At 47.2% G+C, this 22,771-nt stretch overlaps 7 protein-coding genes across 9 annotated transcripts, besides 1 other annotated feature; 5 read left to right on the top strand and 2 right to left on the bottom strand.

The window, feature by feature from the left end:
* Position 1: 1 nt before the first annotated feature.
* On the bottom strand, positions 2 to 7,209 carry TSTA_027820 (uncharacterized protein; the record flags this gene model as incomplete). The annotated part of the gene is made up of 2 exons (XM_002479880.1): positions 2 to 7,016; positions 7,103 to 7,209. The coding sequence occupies 2 exons, from the start codon at positions 7,207 to 7,209 to the stop codon at positions 320 to 322; spliced, it is 6,804 nt and encodes a 2,267-aa protein (XP_002479925.1). The 3' UTR covers positions 2 to 319.
* A 141-nt stretch (positions 7,210 to 7,350) lies between these two features.
* Positions 7,351 to 7,395: a microsatellite.
* An 839-nt stretch (positions 7,396 to 8,234) lies between these two features.
* On the top strand, positions 8,235 to 9,543 carry TSTA_027810 (60S ribosomal protein L27). The gene is made up of 4 exons (XM_002479879.1): positions 8,235 to 8,345; positions 8,421 to 8,476; positions 8,755 to 9,091; positions 9,147 to 9,543. Exons 1-4 carry the CDS (start codon positions 8,339 to 8,341, stop codon positions 9,152 to 9,154), a joined length of 408 nt encoding a protein of 135 aa, XP_002479924.1. The 5' UTR covers positions 8,235 to 8,338; the 3' UTR covers positions 9,155 to 9,543.
* Positions 9,544 to 10,821: 1,278 nt separating this feature from the next.
* Positions 10,822 to 12,451, top strand: TSTA_027800 (pathogenesis associated protein Cap20, putative). Of its 3 annotated transcripts, XM_002479876.1 has the most exons (4): positions 10,822 to 11,124; positions 11,200 to 11,208; positions 11,328 to 11,415; positions 11,466 to 12,451. In XM_002479876.1, the coding sequence occupies exons 3-4, from the start codon at positions 11,341 to 11,343 to the stop codon at positions 11,955 to 11,957; spliced, it is 567 nt and encodes a 188-aa protein (XP_002479921.1). In that variant the 5' UTR covers positions 10,822 to 11,124; positions 11,200 to 11,208; positions 11,328 to 11,340; the 3' UTR covers positions 11,958 to 12,451. The 3 variants fall into 3 exon arrangements, with proteins under 3 accessions (XP_002479921.1, XP_002479922.1, XP_002479923.1); XM_002479877.1 differs by having other exon boundaries at positions 11,200 to 11,415; XM_002479878.1 differs by having other exon boundaries at positions 10,822 to 11,208.
* Positions 12,452 to 13,248: 797 nt separating this feature from the next.
* Positions 13,249 to 14,627, top strand: TSTA_027790 (stomatin family protein; the record flags this gene model as incomplete). The annotated part of the gene is made up of 3 exons (XM_002479875.1): positions 13,249 to 13,447; positions 13,501 to 13,618; positions 13,672 to 14,627. The coding sequence occupies 3 exons, from the start codon at positions 13,249 to 13,251 to the stop codon at positions 14,423 to 14,425; spliced, it is 1,071 nt and encodes a 356-aa protein (XP_002479920.1). The 3' UTR covers positions 14,426 to 14,627.
* Positions 14,628 to 14,676: 49 nt separating this feature from the next.
* On the bottom strand, positions 14,677 to 18,375 carry TSTA_027780 (ubiquitin conjugating enzyme, putative; the record flags this gene model as incomplete). Its single annotated transcript, XM_002479874.1, has 2 exons — positions 14,677 to 18,146; positions 18,210 to 18,375. 2 exons carry the CDS (start codon positions 18,373 to 18,375, stop codon positions 14,755 to 14,757), a joined length of 3,558 nt encoding a protein of 1,185 aa, XP_002479919.1. The 3' UTR covers positions 14,677 to 14,754.
* Positions 18,376 to 19,216: 841 nt separating this feature from the next.
* TSTA_027770 (uncharacterized protein) lies at positions 19,217 to 20,342 on the top strand (the record flags this gene model as incomplete). Its single annotated transcript, XM_002479873.1, has 2 exons — positions 19,217 to 19,468; positions 19,496 to 20,342. 2 exons carry the CDS (start codon positions 19,217 to 19,219, stop codon positions 20,237 to 20,239), a joined length of 996 nt encoding a protein of 331 aa, XP_002479918.1. The 3' UTR covers positions 20,240 to 20,342.
* Positions 20,343 to 20,782: 440 nt separating this feature from the next.
* Positions 20,783 to 22,736, top strand: TSTA_027760 (uncharacterized protein). The gene is made up of 2 exons (XM_002479872.1): positions 20,783 to 20,815; positions 20,869 to 22,736. Exon 2 carries the CDS (start codon positions 21,013 to 21,015, stop codon positions 22,522 to 22,524), a length of 1,512 nt encoding a protein of 503 aa, XP_002479917.1. The 5' UTR covers positions 20,783 to 20,815; positions 20,869 to 21,012; the 3' UTR covers positions 22,525 to 22,736.
* Positions 22,737 to 22,771: the final 35 nt, after the last annotated feature.

The raw sequence follows: 22,771 nt of genomic DNA, 5'->3' as shown, positions 1-22,771 counted from the left end.
AAGTCATCGTCATAATTCATTCGCAAGGCTAAGTAAACTAAGTGCAATACTCCATAGAGTCATTCCAACAAAAGAAAGACGTGAAAATAAAAATATGTAATAAAAAACATAAAACAGAAAGAAAAGGGATTTGTCCGCAATATACCGCGAGCAAGCATATCCAAACAATCGTGCATCAGGGAGGTATCAATAGGAAAGGGGGAAAAGAACTGCTTAAACATAATCAATCTCTCTTTTCTTCGCTCAAAGTCAAACAATCAAAATATTTTCGGGAAGGAGAAGTCTGTCGGAAGTAGGGGTGAGGGCGTTGTGTGTTACCTCAGACATTGATAGGACATTGTATATCACTTCCTAAGCCGCTGTCAGTCTGGCCAGGGATCTTTATTCCTGGTGGTGCCTCTAGTTCGGACAGTCCTTCTTCAACTGCAGGGTGCTCTTCTTGCTCGCCGATAGTGGTCTGATAATCTCCTTCATCCTCATTGTCTTCTTCATGTTGCTTATCATGTTTCTCGTCATCATCTTCCGGATCTTCGGGGTCAGAGTGCTCCGATTCTTGCTCTGATTCCTGCTCATATGACTGATCATTGTGCTGGGCCTCATCTCCTTCCTCGTCATCTTCCCCTTCGATAATAGACCCAGTGTGTTCGGCAACTAGCCCGTTTGTTGTGCTGGCATAGCTAGGCTGGCGACTGGCTGAGATGGTACTTTCGCTACCGTGGCTCACACTTTGTGTGTAATGACCAGTTTCAGCTGTTCTCTCGGTCCCAGCGTCGCTATGGGTAGCACTGAAATGCTCATCTTCTTCTTCGAGTAAGTTTTCATTTTCCTTGTTAGCGTCGAAATCCCTTGATGTGCCCCAAGACGTCTTGCGCGAAGGCAGATTGGACCGGACAGAGTGGCTGCGCTTGAGGTTTGTCAGCCCACCAGTGCCGACTGGTGCCGTGACATGACGGTCGGTAGGGCCCCGGTTACCAGTTACATGGCTGAGACTAAGGATTCGTCGTTCCTTGCCCCCATTCGACGAGATGGTAGACCCGTTGTAAGCTGGAGTTTTAGCTGGCTGTCGACGCTTCAAGACCATCTCCACGCCATTGCTGACCAAACTGCGAGTATCTTTAGCTGTACTGTTCGTGCTGGCGCGGCTGGTTTTTGTTGTGGTGCTACCATAGCTTGGAATGCGTCGAAGACTCATGCGGCTCTTGCCTCGTCCGCTCTCCTTTAAGAGCATGGTTCTAGCGTGATCGAATACACCTGCAAGAATTCGCTTCTCTAGGCCCTGTGCGCGCTCCTCAAAGAGTTCCATCTCATGTTGCCGAATATCGAGAGCAGTCTCTAATCCATGGAGTTCTTTTCCGAGCTTTGTATTCTGCTTGATGAGCTCTTCCTTCTCAGCCTTCATAGCCTGAATCATTTTAAGAAGTGATTCTTTCTCATCATTCAAACTGAGGATTTCAGACTCCACTTTCTCTTTCTGCGCAAGCCTTCTCTCAAGAGCATAGGCAGCTTCTTCAGACTCTCGTTTCTTTCGCTCATAATCTTCAATTACGAGACGCGACTGTGTTGCAACCAACTCAGTGATCTCACGCGAAGTGTGCATAACCTTCTCATGAATCTCATCCAGTTTGTCCATTCCTGCCATTGTCTTACTAGTGTTCTCTGCATGATTCATGATAATGTCAAGCTTAGACTGTAGCTCAGAATCATCATACTTCTCCGGTATAATGCTCCTAGTGCTCTCCGCATGGCTCATGATCTGGTCAAGTTTAGAGCGAAGTTCAGTATCATCGTACTTTTCCGGTATGATGTTTTTTGTGCTCTCCGTATGACCCATAATAATGTCCAGCTTCGAGCGTAGCTCGGTATCGTCATACTTTTCTGGTACGATGATTTCACGGGGCTCTGGGGGAGCTGGGAGAGCAGGAAGTAGTGTCGGGATGGTAGCGGGAATAGCAGAAAGATTTCTGCTCAACTCCTCGTTTGACTTTTGAGAGTGCTCGTAATGTTGTCCGACAAGCATGAGAATATCTTTGATCGCACCAAGAATTTGAGGATGGTATTCGAGAATCTGGGTTTCCACTCGGTCAGTCGCGGCGGAGGTCTTCTCCAACTCGGCCTTGGACAGCTCATTGAACTCCTTGATCTCGTTGTGCATTACTTCCATCTTATCGTATGATTCGCTGAGCTTGGTGAAGAGTGTCTTACTATCGTCACCCATGCGCTCACAGGACTCAGTGACGCTGTTGCCCATGGCACCAATGATCAGCTTGATATCTTCTGCGAGGCCCTTCGTGCTCGTCAGGTGCTCAACATTCATTGCGTCTCGCTCTTCTGTTTCGGAGAACTTCTTGTCGATATTTCCTTGTAGCTCATCGTACTTGGACAACATATGATCGATCCTCTCATCCACCTTTTTCTCAAGGTCTGCCACAATAGCAGCACGAGTTTCGTCTTGTTTGACCATGATGGCCGCATCTCGTTCTTCCGTTTCGAGTTTTGTCGCTTCCTGTTCTCCTCGAGCACGTTCGAACTCCCTATTGATGAGGTCACTGAGTTCTCTGACACTCTCAACAGTAGTGAAGGACTCCGAAGACACTGCCAGGCCTTCTAGAAGTGTCTTCAATTCTGACAAGCCTTGTTCACTTCCATCGAGTTTACCTTTGAGCTCGTCGCGGAGATCAGCAACAACTATCTTTGCTTCTTCAATCTTCTCGGCTAAACCTCCGTGCTCAACTTTGCGCGCTTCGAAGGCCTGGGCTGTCAATTCTGACTCTGCATCAACTTTCTCCCTGAAGGAGGTGATAAGCTCTGAAAGCGCTTCAATGTCTGATTTGATAGGAAGCGTATCCACATCAGGAAGTTTCAGCTCTTCAATGCTAGTCTTGACTTCGCAGATCATAGCTTCCACAGTTTGAAGGTCACTTTTGACAATTGGCTCGGAACCTTCCTCTACCTCTGGAACGTCCTTGGCCTGATTCTTGGACTCCTCCACGGCGACCCACAAGTCTTTTAGTAGTGTTTCCAGTGTGCCGAAATCAGCCTTTGTGCAGCTATCTGTTTCAAGACGAGCAGCCACTTCAGCAATGGCATCCTTCAACTCTGAAACCACGACTTCTAAAGTCATGACTTGTTCCGATTTGGCGAGATCGTCAGTCGAAGGAATATTGATCTCGTCAAATTTGGCAACTGTATCTCGCAGAAGAGTCTCAATAATTTCTGACTCTTCCTTGCGAGAATTAGCTTCAGTCACAGATCCGTGGACGTCTCGCACAGCTGACAAGACCTCGTCTAGGTGCTCCTTTTTCAAAGCATCTTCCGATGGTGGTGGTGTTGGTGGATTTGCTTCAATCGCTTCAACCTTAATCTGTAGCTGCGTAATCAGAACCTTGAGGCTTTCGATATCGTTGCTAATATTGCTCTCCTTAGCAAGGATCAATTCTTGGCCACGGGTAGTCGACGTCTCTTCGAACTCTTTCTGCGATGCTCTCAAAGCTTCCATCTCAAGTCTGATAGAATCCAACCCTTCCTTCAATGCATCAAGCACTCCGGAGTTGTTCTGCTCATCTGACTTGTGAATGAGTGTTTCCAAATCTGCGCGGATGGTATCAACGCCGTCGTTGAAGGCTTCAAGCAACTCGCTAGTATTCGAAAACGTGCTTTCATTGCCATCTCGTTTTGCTATGTTCTCTGCTTGAAGATTCTCAAAACTCTCCCGGAGAGCTGAGATGATCTCATCCTTCTCAGATGGTTCCGCCTTGACTAGGCTCATGTTAATGGAGTCGCGAATATTCTCAAACTCGTCCCTGACAGCTTGAACAAGTTTGCTGGTATCCACTTCGTTGCGTGTACTTGTACTGATCTCGTGGATTGCATCAAGAATTTCAGCTTTGTCGCCAGATGCCTCGTTACGGATCAGTAAACTGCCAAGTGTCGAGCGAAGATGCTCAAATTCCTTCTCCATGGCGTCAAGAAGCTCTGGTGTATCCGGATTTCCGCGAGCTGCAGACCCTCGAAGAGCTGCTTCGTTGATAGAGTGCTCAAGGTCGGCCTGTAGTAATCTGAATCCTTCTTTAACAGTGGATATTATCTCTTCCTTTCCAGTCACATCTGCAGTCTTGTCGACATAAGATTCAATATCAGTTCTGAGCACCTGAAGTCCGTCTTTCATGGAATCCAGTACTTGTTCGGTATCGTGACCGCTAGCGGCGGAATACTGCTTGAACTCATCCTTCATTTCTTGAACGAGATCGCGGAGACGATCGAGGACTTGATCTCCAACGTTAAGCTGCGATGAAGCTGCAGCTTCCTGAAGGCCAGAAGTCACGGCTTCAAAGAGGTCGTCCTTGTTCAGTTCGATTTCTCGACTAATAGAGCTCTGACTGACCAAGCCTTCCGCGATCGCGCTAACAATATCTTCTCGAGTTAAAGCTGGTTCCTGAGAGACCAAGGCGCTGGTATGGGCGGCTAAAGCATCATTGATCACTTGCACGACATCTTCTCGAGTTACTGATGATTCCCCCATCTCCTTGGCAGCTGCAAAATGTGCCGCCAGGCCCTCGGTCACGGCATTGAAGACATCATCCCGAGACAATCCATTGCCTGTTTCGTCCTGCGTGATTGCCCGTTGGCCGACCATTGCTTCAACAACTGCCCCATGAACATCATCGCGAGTTAGACCGCTACCAGCTAGAGACTCTGCTAAAGTTGAGCGAGCCATGGCTTCTGATACGGCTTCGAACACGTCGTCACGAGTAAGTTTAGGCGCGTCTTCCTCAGCAAGAAGTGCTCGTTGTTGATCTGCCATGGCTTCAATGACGGCATTATGGACATCATCGCGGGTCAGACCGGCAAAAAGCGCATGTTGTTGGTCGGTCAAGGCTTCAACGACTGCATGCTGAACATCATCGCGGGTGAGACCTGCGGAATTCAAAGATTCTGCTAGTGTTGAGCGGCCTAAGGCCTCTGCTACGGCATCAAAAACGTCGCCCCGAGTAAGCTTTGGTGCGTCCGATTCGTCTGGAAGAGCACGTTGGGTGTGGCTATCCATTGCTTCGGATACTGCCGCAAAAACATCGTCCTTTGTGATGTTGGGCTCAGGAATAGTCAGTTCAAAAGACTCTAGGCACTCTTTAACTGCTCCTATGACCTCTTCGCGAGTGATTGCTGGTGGCGCTTCGATGGGAGGGGGAACGAAACTCTGCATGCCAGCCTGGACTGCGGCTAGGACTTGGTCGTAAGTCACGGCTTCTTCCTTGGGTTGGTAAGCTTTCAACCCTTCAGTGAGACATTCGAGGATTTCTTCCCGCTCAAGGCCGAAATTTTGCAGTTCGATTTCTGGTTTGTTGACTTCCCAGGCCTCTCTGACTGCTTCTAGAATATCTTCCTTGTCCATGCCCACAGTGCTCGGGGCTGGAGCTGCCAGATGTTGTGAAGAGAATTCGTCCAATGCAGACCTAACAGCTGAATACACTTCTGTTGCATCCGTGCCGCTGCGAGTCATTGAAGTAGACAACGTCTCCTGGTGTTCCTCGATCATGGAATGCATCTGCTCTTTTAGTTCGGCGAGTCCCGCACGAACAATCTCCGCAACTTCGTCTGCTCCTAAGGGTCGTGGAACATCTTCATCAGACTTGGATGCCGCTGCCTCCTCAAGTTTTCGGCCGATTTCTCGTCCCATGCCCAAGACTTCTCCACGTAGTTCACGAACAAGAGCTTTGACTTCGCTTGTCAGACCTCCACCTTCAGCCACACTGTTTTTGATTCTATTGAGAAGACTCATGATGTCTTCAGTGACTGCACTCTTTTGTTCAGCACCATCATAACTAAGTACAATTGGGCCTGATCGTGTGCCTTCCGGAGGGGAAGATTCAGCTGCAAGCTCAGACCGTATTAAAGCTCGATTGGTTGGATTCTCCTTGACAAGATTCAAAATCTCTTCCAACATCTTTGTGACGTTCTGATCAGCTTCTTTGGTGCCACCGTCTTTGGCGGGTCGCTTCTTCACTTCGTCGACGAGTTCCAGAAGCTTTTCTTGGGCTTCTTTGGTAGCCATTTCACGCAAGACCTTTTCCAGCAGCGCGATGCTCGCCGAGCCGTCACTGATTGGGCCTGGAGATCCACAAAGGTCGCGCTCCAAGGCTGCAGCAAAACTTGATGGGCTGGCTACTCGAGGTAGATTAAATGATTTCCGAGAGCTTGGTGGGCTGTCGAATACCTTGTTGTCGACACTGTATCCACTTCTCCCGGACCTTGTACTCGCACTCTCAGGATCCAGGAGCTTCGAGCTAATGTTGTTAGCCAAGTCTCGGATGCTCTTTCGTATATCTTCATCACGTGCGTTCGTAGCGGCCTTCAAGCTCAGCAGGTCAGTAGCATTATCTTTACTTCGCCTCGTTAAACTTGTCATCTCTTTCTGAAGATTTGTCGCAATGGTTGTCAGGCTCTTAATTTGTTCGGATAAACTGGCCTCGCTCAGGGATGTGGGAGTAGCCGGTTTTGATACTTGGAGTGATTTAAGGTCGTCTCCAGGTAGCTGCATGTTTTGGAGAGCCAACATGGTGGCAGAAGGAGGAGTATTCTCGCCTATGATAGGTTTTGAAAGATAGCGGCTAGAGACATAGAGGGATGGCGAGTCACGACCAGAATCTTGTGAGGTCGATGTGCCTGAACGGGTAGGGCTTTTGTCGAGGTAGTCATCATTAAATGTTGACGCTCGGGTCTTCCGTTCTGGTGATCTATTCTCAATGAAGTTGCGGAACTCAGCCCGTGCATCTGTCGTTGGCTGAAGCGACTGCATTCGTCTGTGGTATTGGCCTTTGACCAAGGACTTTTCTGGAGATGATTTAGGCGGCATAGGATTTATCGTATATGGGCTGGGAGCATTTTCGCGCATCTTTTCCGCGAGAGTCGCTGTAACTGCTTGGATACCTGGAGATGCGCTTGATCGCGTTTTTGGACTGCCAGCACCGGGATTCATAGGTAAAGGTGGCGGACGTCGTTCGGGATCTGAACTATCCCACCTGTAGTTTACATAACTTGGAATTAGTTCCATCTCTGTCCTGTGGGGAGAGTATGTTGGGTTTTTGCGATACCGGGAAACACGTACATAGGAATATTGAGTTTTGTAATATCGGAATTCGAGGGTTGATGATGGCTCTTGACAACAAGGTCCATGCCCCCATGAGGAGTTACCTCGGTATCGCTGGAAGCCATAATTGCACGTAAAAGTCGTTATGAGACGGTCTCTTTAATCAATGTGGAATGTGGGGAGGATTGAGGAATGTACAGGTTCTCAATCGATAAGCAAGGTCATGACACAGAAAGAGAAAAACAAGTGAGCAATGCTAAAGACAAAACAACACAACAACAACAACAACAACAACAACAACAACAACAACACCGATCGTGAGTGTTAGTATTGTAGACTCCGTTAATGGAGGTTCATGAGGACTGCAGAGAGAGAATTGAAGGTCAGAAGTTCGAGCAGAGGAAGTTTATCTATGCACAGAGACCAAAACAATGGCGTCAAGGTAGGCACAAACTGTGGTAGCTAGTGGAGCGAGTGGTCCGATGCCACATCATTCACAGGAGTTAGCGTGTGTTCGCCCAACGTCTGATTGAGTCAGTTATGGAGCGTTCTTGAGGCAAAGATGAGTTGGTGTTGATGTTCAGAGCATTCTCTGTAGCAACGAGGTGTCCCGCCTAGCAACCGTCAACAAACACCGGCTGACTAAGAAGATTGACCAATGATAGCCTGCATGCCAATTGCACTAGTATTTTCACCGACTGATAAATTGTGATATTGGCCATATCGAGCGTTTATTGGACTCATCTCGTCCATCTACTTCTTTCATAGGAAAACTTGAGCGTTTACAATGCATTGTTACGGTATGCTTGACTGATTGTCTAATGAACATTGGGGCCAATTGCGAAGGGAAACTGCTTCATAGCAAGTAAGATGCTATGAAGGCCGTAGCACTGAGTAGTCATATTGTCACGTTCTTTGTAGTGTAGTAAAATACGATTCGTCGTCTGTTCCACCACGAAAGTACGAGTTCAGGCTGGTTGATGCAGAATTACAATTACAGGTCTGATCACATGATCTCTAGCCTCTTCCGGCTAGCCCAGTCAGTCAGCCCGCAGTCGTTAAACGAGCCAATCAAAAGCGCGCACACAAACCCATCGGGCGCGGCGTCTTGCCCTAGAGCCCTCATCCACTGCCCTCGACTTTCCTAAGCGAAAAAAAGAAGTCGAACGACCGGAGGCTTGACAACGACAACTTTTGATCCCGCGACCGATCAATCTTCGACAAACCAGCACATATCGTCCGGGAACTTTCGAGATGAAGTGTTAGTTTTCTCCAGTCAATAAATCGAGATTATTTTATTGGATGTAGAAATAGAGTACTGACTATGATGGTATAGTCATGAAAGTTGGCCGTGTGGCCATCATCACCCGAGGCCGTTACGCCGGAAAGAAGGTACGACTACAACTGTTATTCCCTTGGCGTCGAGATGCACATGAGTTGGAACTGCGAAGGAAGTCGTGAGCGGGAAAGAGATGGGATGAATAAACGATGTGGACGATATGAACATTTAGGATCGGCGACATGGAAATTGTTGAGAGAAGAAAAATAAGAGATGGGACATGGTCCTTGCAGAAATCCGCAGCACATGGCATCTCAATCGCTCTCCTTCCCGTTTATTCTTTGCGTCTATCTACGAATATTCTGTTCCTATGGATTATTGACATGCATAGGTCGTCATCATCCAACCTCAAGACACCGGCTCCAAGGCTCACCCCTTCTCCTACGCTCTCGTCGCCGGTATCGAGCGCTACCCCTCAAAGGTGACCCGTCGCATGGGCACCAAGAAGGTCGAGAAGCGCAGCCGCATCAAACCTTTTATCAAGGTCGTCAACTACAACCATCTCATGCCCACCCGTTACACACTCGAGCTAGAAGGACTCAAGGGCGTTATCAGCAACGACACCTTCAAGGAAGTTTCACAGCGCGAGGATGCCAAGAAAACGGTCAAGAAGGCTCTCGAGGAGCGATACCAGAGCGGCAAGAACAGATGGTTCTTCACTCCTTTGCGTAAGTGCAATCAGCGTCGGATACAAGAATCTCGATACTGATGGTCTATATACAGGTTTCTAAATTATTCGCCTTTTTTTACGGTGTGATGGGGGAGTGGTTTCATTCGGGTGCATAATGGAGCGACATAACAGAAAATCCGGGAATTTATCTGGAATGGAAGCATAATCTTAAGATATCTTCCAAGTTTCATCCCTCAGAAAGCAGCTCAAATACTCAAATACTTAGCAGATGGGATATGTTTTCTGAAAAAGGAATGGGATGTGTATTGAATGTCTCCTCAAAGTCCTTGATTATGTTGCAAATGAAAACAAAAGACGAAGAAAATTATTTCCTTTTTTAAACGCTGTTTCTCTCTTTTTTGAAGATGAGAAGCATTTTTGGCGTCAATTTCGATGAATCAATACCATGCATTGCCAGTTCATTTATTTGATGTTGCAATCGATCAGTAACATCATACGGAGCATCTGCCTTCATTCTTTACTCGGTTTCATGACTGATGGAACTATAAACATAAGACGAACGCCTCTCTTTCGTATGCTTGTGCTATGAACTATGCGTCGCAATGAGTGGTAGTAATCGTCATAAATGATTTGTATGGTAACAACCACAGTACCTCCTAGGCTATTACATTACATGTGCATATTTTGAGTAGAATTGAATGATGGCATCCCTAGGCAATTTTCCTACATTTCATCCCCATGCTCAGGGCTTCTTTTCCCTGTCGTGGCCACATTCACATGGAAGTGAGAACTTCCAGAATTTGATGCTTTTCAAATTATTGGACAAGGAATATGTCGGTTGACAGACATGTGAGTTGCGGGGTGCCTCAGGCATCTCTGCTAGAGGTTCTCGGCGTTAAGGTTTCCGGTGGCAATGTATCTACCCATGCCTAGGTAGGTATTAGCAATATTTGAATATGAATTGAAAATAATATTTTATGTCGATCTACCTCTAAACACCAAGGTAAGCTTGATATTAGATTCGGTAACTGAATAAGGAAGGTAAACGGGACAGTAACCATTATCCTGTCTCCGTTACACCTTGCGTTCAAGTGTGGTTATGAGTAGCACCTCTGTGTCGAACATTTGCGTGGTGCATCAACCCAATGACATACATGGCCGCGGAAGGGTACTTAGCCATACACGAGAGAGATCTGCTCTAGTGTCGAGAAATGTGTCAAGGATCAGATGTTGTTTGAAATACACATGCAAATAGCAGTTAGGCTAGTGGAATGTCGGGTTGAGATGCCAGATCTCTCCTCTCTTTTCAGTGTTGCGTACTCAGCAGAGATTATGGCGAGATTGTAACTTTGTCTGCGCTTGTCAATGTAGCTAGTATCCAGTGTACTCGGTCTGACCACACTCAAGCGATGAAGCGATAGAAAACTCAATGTCAAGGGTCCAGAGCACTGGCTCACGGACCTCGAAGCACTAATATAGTGTATGATATGAGATGCATCACATAAAAAGATGCTGTGATGATATGAGCTGGCAGATATAGAACTGATGACACGCTAAGCCCAGAACAGACAGAGATAAAGACCCGCTTGTCACATGCAAAAAGTTACATGCGAATGTGCGACCGTCTGCTTGTCATTGGCCCGATAGCACAGCTTTGTTTCCATTCCGAACAATTCCATCATCATGAGCTCGACGAGATGGCCATGGCGATACTCGATTGAAGAAGAGAAGATCGATGTCAGAATCGTAATTCATCTCTGTTTCATCGTCAGAATTGTACTTGCAAAACGCAACAGGGAAAGAATTGGACAATAACATCGACATAAAAAGGAAGTAGAAGCGCAATCACATGCAAGAGGCAAACCGTGCTTGCGTGATCTGCTCCTTCTAATTGGTCCACTGAGCACTGATACATGTGAGAGGGGGGCTCCTTCAGAGGCCTGGATCGCAGTTCCACGAAAAAACCATCGCAAAGAACAAAAGTACCAAGAGAAATAACGAAAAAATCGTTGACGTTGCAGCCTTTCCTGGAACATTTATATCTGGACGGTCGACCTTTCTTCGTATTGTGTTGGTGTCACCCTGGCCTTACCCTCTTTCTTTCCCTTCCGCTTCTGTCGACTCCTCAATTGACTCTATACTCAGAAGAAAAAGGTTTGCTTGTTCTTGTGCCTTATCTTGTCACACCCGACTAGGGAACGAATAAGATCTCAAATCTATATCCGTCTACTGCAACAACCGGACTGACCTTGATTCTCTTATAATCCCACCAGACCCGAGTACTTCATGCCCCACGCAGAGAGAGACACAATGGGTGAGCCTCTGGTTAACGGCGAAAAGCCTCATTCTCAGTTCCTATCGGTGAGTTTCTTGAAAGTCCAAAGAACTAAACATGATCTGACTCAGAAAAGCACCTGGCTTCCTACCCTGTAGTGTCCGATTCCATCACAACCTTCAAGAACAATAAATATGGAGCCACCTCTCTCAAATACGCAGACCAAGGTTACGAGCGTCTTGCAAAGCCATTCTTACCTTATCTCTCTACCCCTTACGCCTACGTTGTGCCTTATCTCGAAAAGGCCGACTCCCTCGGAGACCAAGGCTTGACCAAAGTCGACGAACGATTTCCCATCGTCAAGGAAGATACCGAAAAGATCAAGAACACTATCGTCGATACCGCATTCTTCCCTCTCCGCCTTGCCGGTGATGCGCGCAAACATGTCATTGATACCTATGGTTCGGAGTACAAGAAGTGCGGTGGTGATGGCTATGTGGCCAGTGGTAAAGCTGTTATTACTACCGGGTTGGTGATTTCGCAGGAGTCACTGGGTTGGTTGAGCAATTTTTTGGCCGAGAAGAAGGATCGGACGAAGGAGATGGTTAATGAAAAGGTTAACCACTAGGTATCTTGGTTGTGACGTTCTCTTCTGCAGTTGGTGCTGTTGCAGACGGTTTTATCGGTACGGCGAAATGTCTACACTTCGAAAGATGAGTTGAGACATCGTGGCTGTGACGTTGCTATTGTCTTTATGATCTCCCTCAACCCTTGAAATCCTTATTCCCCTTGTTGTTTATTGTTTCCTCTGTTCGAGGTAATTGTTCCATACTACGTATAGATCGCGTGATGGAAATATTTCAATATATCTTACTCTTGACTACTGATGTTGTACATGCGTCTGGCTATGCATCTAACTGACTATGACTACATCATCTATTTTCCAGGAGGCTGTACATGACGCCGGAAAAATCTTTGTTCTAAGAATAGTGGCCAACATCCATATGTGATCTAATTCGTGATTCAAGAATGAGCCCGAGACTTGAGCAATAATCTCGCAGTCACAGTTGACATATCTTGCCACTGAGTATGCACAAATTACCTAACATGTTGGTTCAGTTGTCACGTCCCCAAGTCAATATCAAGTACATGATTTGGATCCGTAGTTGGTTGTATCTGCGCTAACTAAGGTATATACGCCGAAGTTCCGAACATTTGGATAAACAGCAAGGCAGTGCAAAAACCCCAACCAATAGAAACGAATCCCCTCTACAAGGCAGACTGAAATGTGTTGGTCGATCATCTGAATGCCGCCTCGTCAATTGGTCAATGCAGAAGCTCTTCCTTTCATATGCTCGTATGAATCGTACTTGGCATCTATCATAGCTGGGATTCTGCCACGATTATGGAAACGAACAAGCAGAGCCGCGCTCCACTAGGCAGTGCAAACATCGTTGATCGGTCATTATATTTGAGTCTTTTTACGGCCTCTCTGGATACCATTATGGCAATAATATGCGGGATTTGAAAGAGGTCAGATGTTCTGAGGAAAATAATCCAATGGCGACACGACGAATACGGAGACAATCTGAAGAGCTATCTGTTTTGCGCTAAGCTGTGATCGGAATAGTCTATCTTTATGACGACAACATACTCTGGATCGGCCAATGGGAAGCCTGCCATGCCGCTTCAGCCGAAGAGCGTATTACCCTTTTGGGATTAGTAGCAGATGGGTCTGCGTTCTTTCCCCGTATGCTACATTCTACTATGTATGGAGGCAGGGTCGTGGCTTCCATGTTTGTTGTGTGGGGTCGCATACTTCCTCCAGAGAGTCAGTCAATTACAAATAGCGACCATGTCCCCTGTCTAATCCTCTTCAATTCAACCTCCCTGACTCTCAATCACAGAGACACGTAAAAATGGCCTCGTCTGTCACCAACCCCCCTTCAACCAACGGCCATACCAGTGCTAATGGCAAGGCACCTCAAGTGCCTACAAACCAAGCTAGTCTGGTACACGTGCAACCTGCCAGAGTAGAAGATTTGCAGCCGCGTTATGCGCAGCAAATCAAGCATGATGATGACAATCCAGATGCGCATGGATGGTACGCTTCCATGAGTGAGTATATCAGCATAGATTCTTCTCAAATACTTATGCTAATAATTGTGAAGTTCACGGACTGGGTGAATGCATGGGCTGCTTGGGAGCTATTCCATGTTGCTTACTTTGCCCCAATCCGTTCAAATCGGTCGCCCAAGGTGAAGTGGGATTGATCAGTCGTTTCGGCCGGTATGTGATAACTGACTTGACAATAAATATATCCTAACTGACCTGAAATTCAGATTCGAACGTGCCGTCGACCCTGGTCTCGTCAAAGTCAACCCACTTAGCGAGAGATTGACCACAGTCGATGTCAAGATCCAAATCGTCGAAGTCCCTCGTCAGGTCTGCATGACCAAAGACAATGTCAACCTGAACCTGACATCTGTCATTTACTACCACATCATCTCGCCGCACAAGACAGCCTTCGGCATCGCAGATGTCCGTCAAGCCCTCGTCGAGCGCACCCAAACCACCCTCCGCCACGTCGTCGGCGCACGCGTTCTACAAGACGTAATCGAGCGTCGCGAGGAAATCGCCCAATCGATCAGCGAAATAATCGAAGACGTCGCTGCAGGGTGGGGTGTCAAGGTTGAATCCATGCTCATCAAGGACATTATCTTCAGCAACGATTTACAGGACTCTCTCTCCATGGCTGCTCAATCCAAACGGATCGGTGAGAGTAAAGTCATCGCTGCTCGCGCCGAAGTCGAATCGGCGAAATTGATGCGTCAAGCTGCTGATATCCTGTCTTCTGCTCCCGCTATGCAAATCCGATACTTGGAAGCTATGCAGGCTATGGCCAAGACGGCTAATAGTAAAGTCATCTTCTTACCTGCTCCAGGACAGACGGTTTCGCAGCAACTGTCGTTGGCGGAGAACCTCGGTGAGGGACCGAGCAAATATCAGACCCTGGATAATAACTGGAACACGGGCAACGAGAATGATGACGGCTTCCAGCGCGCCGTTAATGCCCGTGTTGTCGAAAACATCTAATTCTGGTCCATTGACACTTTTCTCTTACAAACGATATTGATGACGACCAGAAGTATACCCACCCCCCTATGACCCTCTTTGGCTGAGCGATACCCAATGTGTTTATGACTTGTCTTTATGTTTACTGCTGTGGCATCTACTTAGTACAATCTACGCGTATAGCTGATCAATGATAATTTAGTCGAGATTCTGTCTCATAAGCATGAAAGTATCAGCTATGCCGAACACTTGATATTGATAAACAGCGCTAATCGGTAAGAAAATCAGTCTAACCTAGTCTTTCTCTTGTCTGTCCCTGAAAACGCTTTGTAAACTCGCAACGAATGCACCTACCACGCCATTTTCTCGAAATCCTTCGGCACCTGCCATCCATGTGCCCGACAAGCCCTCGTATAAGCATCCACAGCCTCCATGACCGAATAATCACCCTTATCCAATCGCCAACTCCATGACGACGTCGACGCCAAACGCGCCGGTTTCGGATCTATAGAGCATAACGCAAGTCTAATCGAAAGCAGGACATTCTCAATGGAGAAGGTAGGTAACCACCCAGATCCAGTGAGTAGTTCCATACACAACGCTCCACCCATCGTAACGTGACCGCCTCCTCCCTGGTTGAACTCGAGTAATCGCGGACGAATAACCCGTACAAAGGGGGGTGACATGGGAAAATCCGGCGGAAAGCGCATTTCAAGAATAATGCTTTGGAGACCTGCTTTCTGAAGATCTTGCCCTAAGGGGTGCGAGAGGTCGAAGGAATGGAGTTCTATGATCCATTGATAAGGATTATTGATGAGTTGAGGGTTAATGTACCATCCTAACTCGTCCGGGGGTGTCTGGTCCTGTGCTTTGAGGGCTTGGAGGAGACGTTTTTGGAGAGCTTTTGTAGCTGAACTGGTTGCGTATGAGGGTGGTGGAAGGATTGTTATGGATGATTCGGTGAGGGTTCCGGGTTCGAATAGTGTTACGGTTGTGTTTTCCGTCATTGCTTTCGTTTTCCCCTTCGACACTGAAGGTAGTTTTAGTTTTTTGATTGATTTTTCTGTCTCTGATTCAGCCTCCTGATCTGCATCTGAGAACAAGATTGCGAGATCCTCCGCTAGTGTGGCCACGCTTGCAGTGTCATCGCCGTCGTCAGTTGCATCATTCAGGAGAACTTCAGTAGACCTAAGCTTCCTCTTTCGGCTCTGGGATCTCCTTTCCTCCTTTTTGCTCTTGCCTTTGGCTGCTGTCTTGGGCTCTTCTTGCTCATCATTATCCAGTCCTAGATTGCGCCGGCGTCGACTAAAAATAGTCATTGGAATATTGATAGGTTTCCCGTCAACCCCAGTAGCGGTATAATCCGGATGTTGAGCATAATACAAGATCTCGTCGCCAGTCGCATGTTCGACTGGTGGCGTAGATGGACCGACAAGGTTCTGGTTCACCGGTGACTTTTGGCAGTCAACAAACAGATATCTAGTCTGAATCCACTCTATACGATCCACAACGTAGACACCGTTAGCGTGGTGAACAAATTCACTAGGTTTGTTGACTACCTCGTTCAAAGCAATTGCACAAGTCATGTTCAAGAGACTGTTTGGCCATTTTGAACCCGTTCGCATTCCTGGGTTCGATACGAAGGCATGTCGTCCTGAATAACTAGCAGACATATCGAAATCTCGAGCCATATAAACTCCATCTCCACAAGCTCGACCGTTTGTAACCTTTTTGAAGTGTAACCCTTCTCTGATGATCCCATGCCAGTTGGAGAGAGCACTCCCGTGCCACGCAAAAATAGTGGGATACTTAGAGTTGAAACTGTTTTTACTGACGGCCGAAACGAATTTCTCCTCTTTATCAGGCGAGCCTTGAGCGAACCGGAATTGTAAGTATCCATCCATGCCTGTCACTAAATTGTGGCGGGGCGTGCCCCCAGACTGTCCAAAGGCGGTACCGTCTTGCACGATACAAGATCTATTGGATGCAACAATCCATCGTAGCAGATCGAGAGCTGCCGGTGGGATATTCTTCCACAATGATAGATTTTTAGACCCCGGGGCTGCCTTCTCAAGCCACTTCTTCATTGACTCGACGTCTGGTAGCGATTGCAGGAGACCCACGATGATTTGTTGCTTATGTGCTCTGCCTTCTATGTCATCAAAATTCACGTTGTGCAAGGTAAAATTAACAAACAGAGGGTCGGTGGCGCTTTCCATAACCCGTGTATGCTGCGTAACTGGCTCCCAGATCTTGACAATAGGCCATTTGTTTGTGTCGAGTACTTGACAAAAGCCGTACTGACCAAGTTTCTCGTCACCGTTAGGCTTATCTATCAATATCCAGTCACCCTGCTTGATGAGGATTTCCTGATGTGGTTCATTCACTGTAAGCTCCGATTCCAATCCGTGCTCATTTCCCAATCGATGCAAGAGTCCGGATTGAATTCCAGTGGGGTCATAAAGTGGAGGAACCATCATTCTGAGGCCGACTGGCAGCTCTTCCATACTTCCGGCACATGCACTCGCATATGCAAAGCTGATAAGCAGGTCGATCACAAGAGGTTGTCGAGTGATCTCCCATTCTAGGCTTGGCCCTATTCCAAGCGCCATGTATTGATAGAGACATAAGGGTTTGGAGCACACGTAGGGCTTCAGGGCCTCAAAATTCGTATCAGTCTTGCAATGGCAGACGAGGCAGAACTGAGTGCATTTAACAAAATGCCGAAGAGTAAATTGCATAGCCAACAATGGAAAAGAGAGACACTCTGGATCGTTGGTACTGGAGAAATGATCGTCTTGGACCAGATGTGGTACGGTGTCGCCCCATTCATCCTTGCAACGATACAACGCGTGGTTTTCTTGAGGAGCTTGCTGATCATTTAATATCAAACCCTGGCAGTCGTTGAATAAGGATTCGGCACCCGCCCACGAGAGGGAATAACGATGTCGAAGTCTGAGAATTGTAATGAATCGTTCGTTGAGGAGCGTATTCAGGGGTATTTCTAAGAATAGGGAAAGCAGCTTTTCCACGCTGTCGGACTGAGTAATAAGCCCTGACACTGGTAGATGGGTAGTGGATGTGCCTGTAAATGCTTGATGGGCATCTGTTATATTTGGCTTGTAAGAAGCACAAAGACCGACGTGCATCTGTACCAATGAAGAACTGTTTTTCAATTCCAGTAAATGGTTTGCATTAACGTACCCCTGGGGGAAGCGGAGCAAGAGGACTAAGTATTGGTTGCCCTGTACGTCCCATGCCTGCATTGCTTCCTCTGAAATGCCAAGTCTGGATATGCGGCACGAGATTGAAAGTATGACTGAGCCATTAGGATCTCCCAGATAACCCACTTTGAAGCCGGCTGCCTTAGTTTCCCGAAGGTCGGGTTTTAAGCTTGAGGATATGGCAACAGGTTTCTGAGATGATCCAAAGAACTGCTGGTCCTCATCGAAGAATTCATCATCCCAGGGGGTCTCACTGTCAGACTCAATTTCAGAATCGGGGGACGCGACGGCATCTGTAATTGAGTTATCGATGCCACTTCCACCCTCGGGTGTATCTTGATGACTGCCAGATACAAGGGTCTTTTCTAACGCATCATTGACAGTACTGAGCAGGTCAGAAACTGAGGATCCTGCAGCTGCAGCTTGAGCTACCTCAAGAACGTCAACAACAGCAGGTGGGACTGTAGTCGACGTCGAAAAGATGAGGTACTGATGAGAGTGCGGATATTCAGTCAGATCTAAACGCATATTAGCAGGCTGTTTTCACGCTGTCCCGGATATATTACAGATAGTTCTCATACCTGACACAGCAACCTGAAAGTCCAACGTCATCAGAGGGTCGTCGGGGTGGGAAAAAGAAAAGCATATTGACTCGTCGTCGTCTCCCTTTCTTATATTATGAAGATATGGGAACGAGCCAGTTCCTCTGACTCTCTCCAGATCCTGAACAAAATGTTTGCGGGGCATGAGGTTAGTGGTGTGAAAATATATGTTGTTCCAGTGCAGTCGACAATGAAAGAGAGGAGCAAAGGTTAACATGTATGCTGTCAAGTGAAGAGAAGAGAAGAGGCAGAAAGAAGTATGAGGAGTTGGTGACAAATAGTAGCTTTTTGAAGGATTAAATATTAGTTCCTTGAAGGAGACTTCCATCAAAATTGTCACTGATGAATCCTCATTTCACAATGCTTGTGCAATATGCACCAAGAATAAAGGAAGTTGAATGTCGATTTCCTTGACGAAGCCTGCTTACTTGTTTGGGTTAGTGACTGATGGCAGCCTTGGGGCACAGGCTGCAGTCCCGAGTTACAAACCTCTGGGATCGAAGCATCCAGGGACATCCCTGAAGAGGCAAACAAAAGGCATCTATTTTATGACCTAAAGACTCGCGAGTCGCAGTCCCTGCTCTTGGGCAAAGTGCTAGTGGGCGCTGAACTTCATCACCAGATTGGCGGGATCAGGGGTCCCGCGACGTACAGTGCCTTCCCAGGGGCAACAGGGTGTCCTCTGCCAGTATAATCATAATCTGGTCTCTATCTGGTCTCCATCGAGTAAAACTGAATTGTTAATAGTCTGTTAAAAATAATTTACTTATTGCATAACGGACGAACAGGAGATGAGAGAATGAGACGATGAATCACAATGTAAATATCGGGAAATGGTTGATCCGCTTCCCCGCAACCCTTCTTCTTTAGCTTCATTCCGACAGAAACACCTATTCCGCTGGCCAGCTATTTTTCTTTTTGGTTCTTGACCTTGCTAAAGGACTGCCCGCTATGCAGATCTGCTAGGGTCTTATATGTCGGTACTAATGGCTCATCAATCACAACCATCCTACGCCGGCGCTACTAAAAATGGAGCACTCGCACAACCTCAATTGGACTCTCCCTTACAACATTTCACCGAATCCTCCTTTGACTCCGTCGAATTCCTAAATGACCACCTCCCACCACTGACGCTATCAGTCTCCCAGCCACATGCTTCTCGAGCACCAGATTCTGTCGGTCTAGCCGAGCTTTCTTCTCGGAGCCAATCTCTCGTTTCGCAATTGGGCACGCAAAATGTTCGACTTTCGGGAAATCTGACACAGCTAACTGAAGAGATATTGCGAAGTGGTGGAAGGCTTGCATACGAAGTTGAAGTGCTGCGGGGCGAGGCAATCAGTCTTGCGGACGCTCTGGCGGAGAATTTACACGAAGATATTATCAAGTTCGCTCCAGAAGGACAGGAAGTGAGCGAAGAGAATAAGAAAGCCCCGGACGAAGAGGGTGAAAACGTCGAAATTACGCCCAAACTGCCCAATGAGCCAGATTTCATTACTCAATTACGAATACTGGGTCAAGTGCGCACGCGATTAGAGGAAATTATCCAGACATTCGGAGACGCGATGGAATGGCCGCTTCCACCGTCTGAACTATCGATCACATCCTCCTTCATATCCGTATCAGCACCGGAACCCGGAACTGAGAGTCATAGCCGCGAGGAACGAGGTCAAGAAGTGGCTAAAAGGCTTCGAACAGAAATCACAGAGTTACTCGATAGTAACGGAGGGGGAGACGCTGGCTTGGCCGCTGCTACAGAACGACTGGATAGACTACGCAATCTCGCTATCATATGGAAAGGCACAGCTGAGGAGAAGGCCCGTACTCGGTTTCTGGATGGTCTCGCACGAATCATTGAAGATCGACGCAAGGCCTTGGAGAACCAAAGAGAACGTGCATCGAAGAAAGCAAGATCGTCGATGGAGCAAATCGCTGAAGAACGTGACAGCGGGCCTGGCGGGGGTCTGTTTCGAAATCTTCAGCGCATCCGAGATGAAATTTACCTAGAGTAGCTGGACTTCTCTCGATTAGCTGTGATTGATATGTATAGATGTAATGCTATTTTTGTATTCGGGGAGGGTACCCCACAATATAGAAGAGACCCACACGTGATCCAGACCATTGAGATTCCTAGGCACTAAGGCGACCCACCGAGGCTGTGGCTTCTTCAGGTTCTTCCGTTCTGCTTTCCCCTTCGGCATGATTCAGGAGACCAACTCTCCCAACTCGTCTGTTCGAATTGGTGACTACATACGCTCCCGTCTCTTGTTTCTTTACTTGACTCTTGACCTATACGGATCCGCAATTGCCAATCTCCTTCAGTCAAATCGGAGAAGATGTTCGTTGTCCTAGGGCTTTCGTGCTCATACCGATAACCTGCGCATCATTGAGGAGTCTGTCACGACGCCATGTCCAACTTTCGCCAGGAGAGCCAACGTCTGCTTGGTCGCGTCGGTCCGCTATGGGGGAAAGTGCCTCACATCCCTCACATACCGCTAAACATACCACGCATACGAATCACCAGACTGATATTGTTTCTCGTTGGGTTTCTCTCATTTATTATTTGGCTTTTATCATATAGATTTGGGGTGGGTTATTCCAATATTCTGATTTATCAGTCAATATCTGATTCAACGTACAGACCAATTCGGTTTATGTTTTACAAGGCCCTGGTGGCCAAGCTTGGAGTCCGGTGCCGGATTTCGATCCTTTGCAAAATTCCTTCCACATCCTCGTATCCGCATCGCCGAAAGATGCTCAGCTATGCCGTACCATTACTTCATCGATGATTCTCGATTACCCGCCCTTGACGCTCTTAAGACCGAAACCAGAGTCCAGGAAAGGGGCTACCGCTAAGCAGGCCGCGGTCGAGAAGGTCGAATCCATGCTCACTTTCTTAAAAACAAATAAACGAATTCGAGAAAGAGATCTGCTGTTGATAGTGGACAGCAAAGATACTGTGTTTCAGCTACCGTCCGATGTTCTCATCAACCGTTATTTGGAGATAACCCGGCGGAAGAATGAACACTTGAAAAGCAAATACGGCACCAAGGTAATTGTTGACCCTGAAAACGAGAGTAACCGTTGGGTGGTTCCGAAATATACACAGAAGGCCTTGTTCGCTTCTCGAAAGGACTGCTCGTCCAACGTTACCGACGGTGCCGCTTGTGCCAGTGTCCCGCAGTCTCCATTGCCACCAGACATATATGGCCCTAAAACGGATAAGAAACGTGATGGAACCCTGAACAGACCTCGTTGGATTGAGTCAGGCGCTGTCATGGGTCAAACATCGGACTTGATCCCTATATACGAACGGGTTTTGGAGGAAATGAAAAAACAGCCGTTACGCGCCAATGAACAATTGATTTTCACCAACATGTTTGGCGCACAAGAATATTCCAGAGAGATAGAAAGAAGAAAGACTGGAAGTCCCCTCAAGGACTGGGTTTGGGATTATATGGGAATTTTAGACAGTACCAATGTCACCGGGGTGCGAGCTCACATACAACCGGGAAGCCGACATGAGTTCGGTATGGGGCTTGATTATGAAGGACAGCTATTTCTCAGCACGAGGAAGACACTTGGTGATATAGAGTGGTTGAGATACCGAGACTCGCGCAAAGTATCGTCTGTGCAAATACAACACGGAGTCCCGCGAGAAGTACGATTAAATCTGCCGCTTGATATTGAACAGAACCCATTGAACCCGTTCAAAAAGGTCAAGCTATCAAGCAGTTTATCTAGCAAAACTGCAAACATGACAAGCATTGACGTACTTCCACCTTCATGGAACTTCACATGGAATGACCTACCTCTCGTTACATACATTCAAACAGCAGCAGTACCTGCCATCATTCACACTAGTGGAGAGACAAGCGTCCGACAAACTTTCTGGCTCAACTCGTGGTTCCACCCTTGGGCTCGAGCGTTATTACGCAACTATTTGCGATCTGCACCAAAGATACAGCCGGGGCGCCAGATTTCGACTTTAGGAGCCACAGATTTACTAAAACATCCTGACAGAAAAGGTGGCATGTGGACTGACAACGACGAATGGATGAGTTTCGAGGACCTTTGCTCTGGTCTCGAAACCCCAATGTTCGACGATGAGCTCGGACCCTGGGGCAACGAGAAACCGAGCGCACTTCGCGCAGTCTACAATCTTTGGGGCAAATTAATGGCCGGGAAAGGACGCAAATATGTGAAATTGGGCGAAATGGGATCTGAAGCCGAGGAAATAGAGAGATTCATACTTGGGGTAGATGAGGACGAGGAGGAAGATCCTGAGCTAGAGTGAGGTACTCTTCGAGCGAGGTATAGTGATCATCATATCAGTTCCTCTGTACATTATTTCACACTTTACTTCTCGTTTTGGGCTGAATGACCGTCCTTGAAGTGCCTGAGATTTCTATTCTCAGATGGAACACCACAAGCATCATAGACACCAAAAATTTGTGTATATTAGCAATTGTATCTATATTTATTTTACCCATTTATTTCAGTCTTCCCACATCTGCAATACGAGTAAACGAGTAGGCATTCCT

This window comes from Talaromyces stipitatus, genomic scaffold (assembly GCF_000003125.1).
Source record: "Talaromyces stipitatus ATCC 10500 scf_1105507295541 genomic scaffold, whole genome shotgun sequence".
Lineage (NCBI taxonomy): Eukaryota > Fungi > Ascomycota > Eurotiomycetes > Eurotiales > Trichocomaceae > Talaromyces > Talaromyces stipitatus.
This window is presented reverse-complemented; position numbering and strand designations above follow the sequence as displayed.

Bases quoted from the DNA above. Each gene is read 5' to 3' on its own strand.
- TSTA_027810 (XM_002479879.1), top strand. The intron at 8,477-8,754 runs GTACGACTACAA...TGACATGCATAG, and splicing joins GCCGTTACGCCGGAAAGAAG to GTCGTCATCATCCAACCTCA.
- TSTA_027760 (XM_002479872.1), top strand. From the start codon at position 21,013: ATGATTCTCGATTACCCGCCCTTGACGCTCTTAAGACCGAAACCAGAG.
- TSTA_027800 (XM_002479876.1), top strand. From the start codon at position 11,341: ATGCCCCACGCAGAGAGAGACACAATGGGTGAGCCTCTGGTTAACGGC. The intron at 11,416-11,465 runs GTGAGTTTCTTG...GACTCAGAAAAG, and splicing joins CTCATTCTCAGTTCCTATCG to CACCTGGCTTCCTACCCTGT.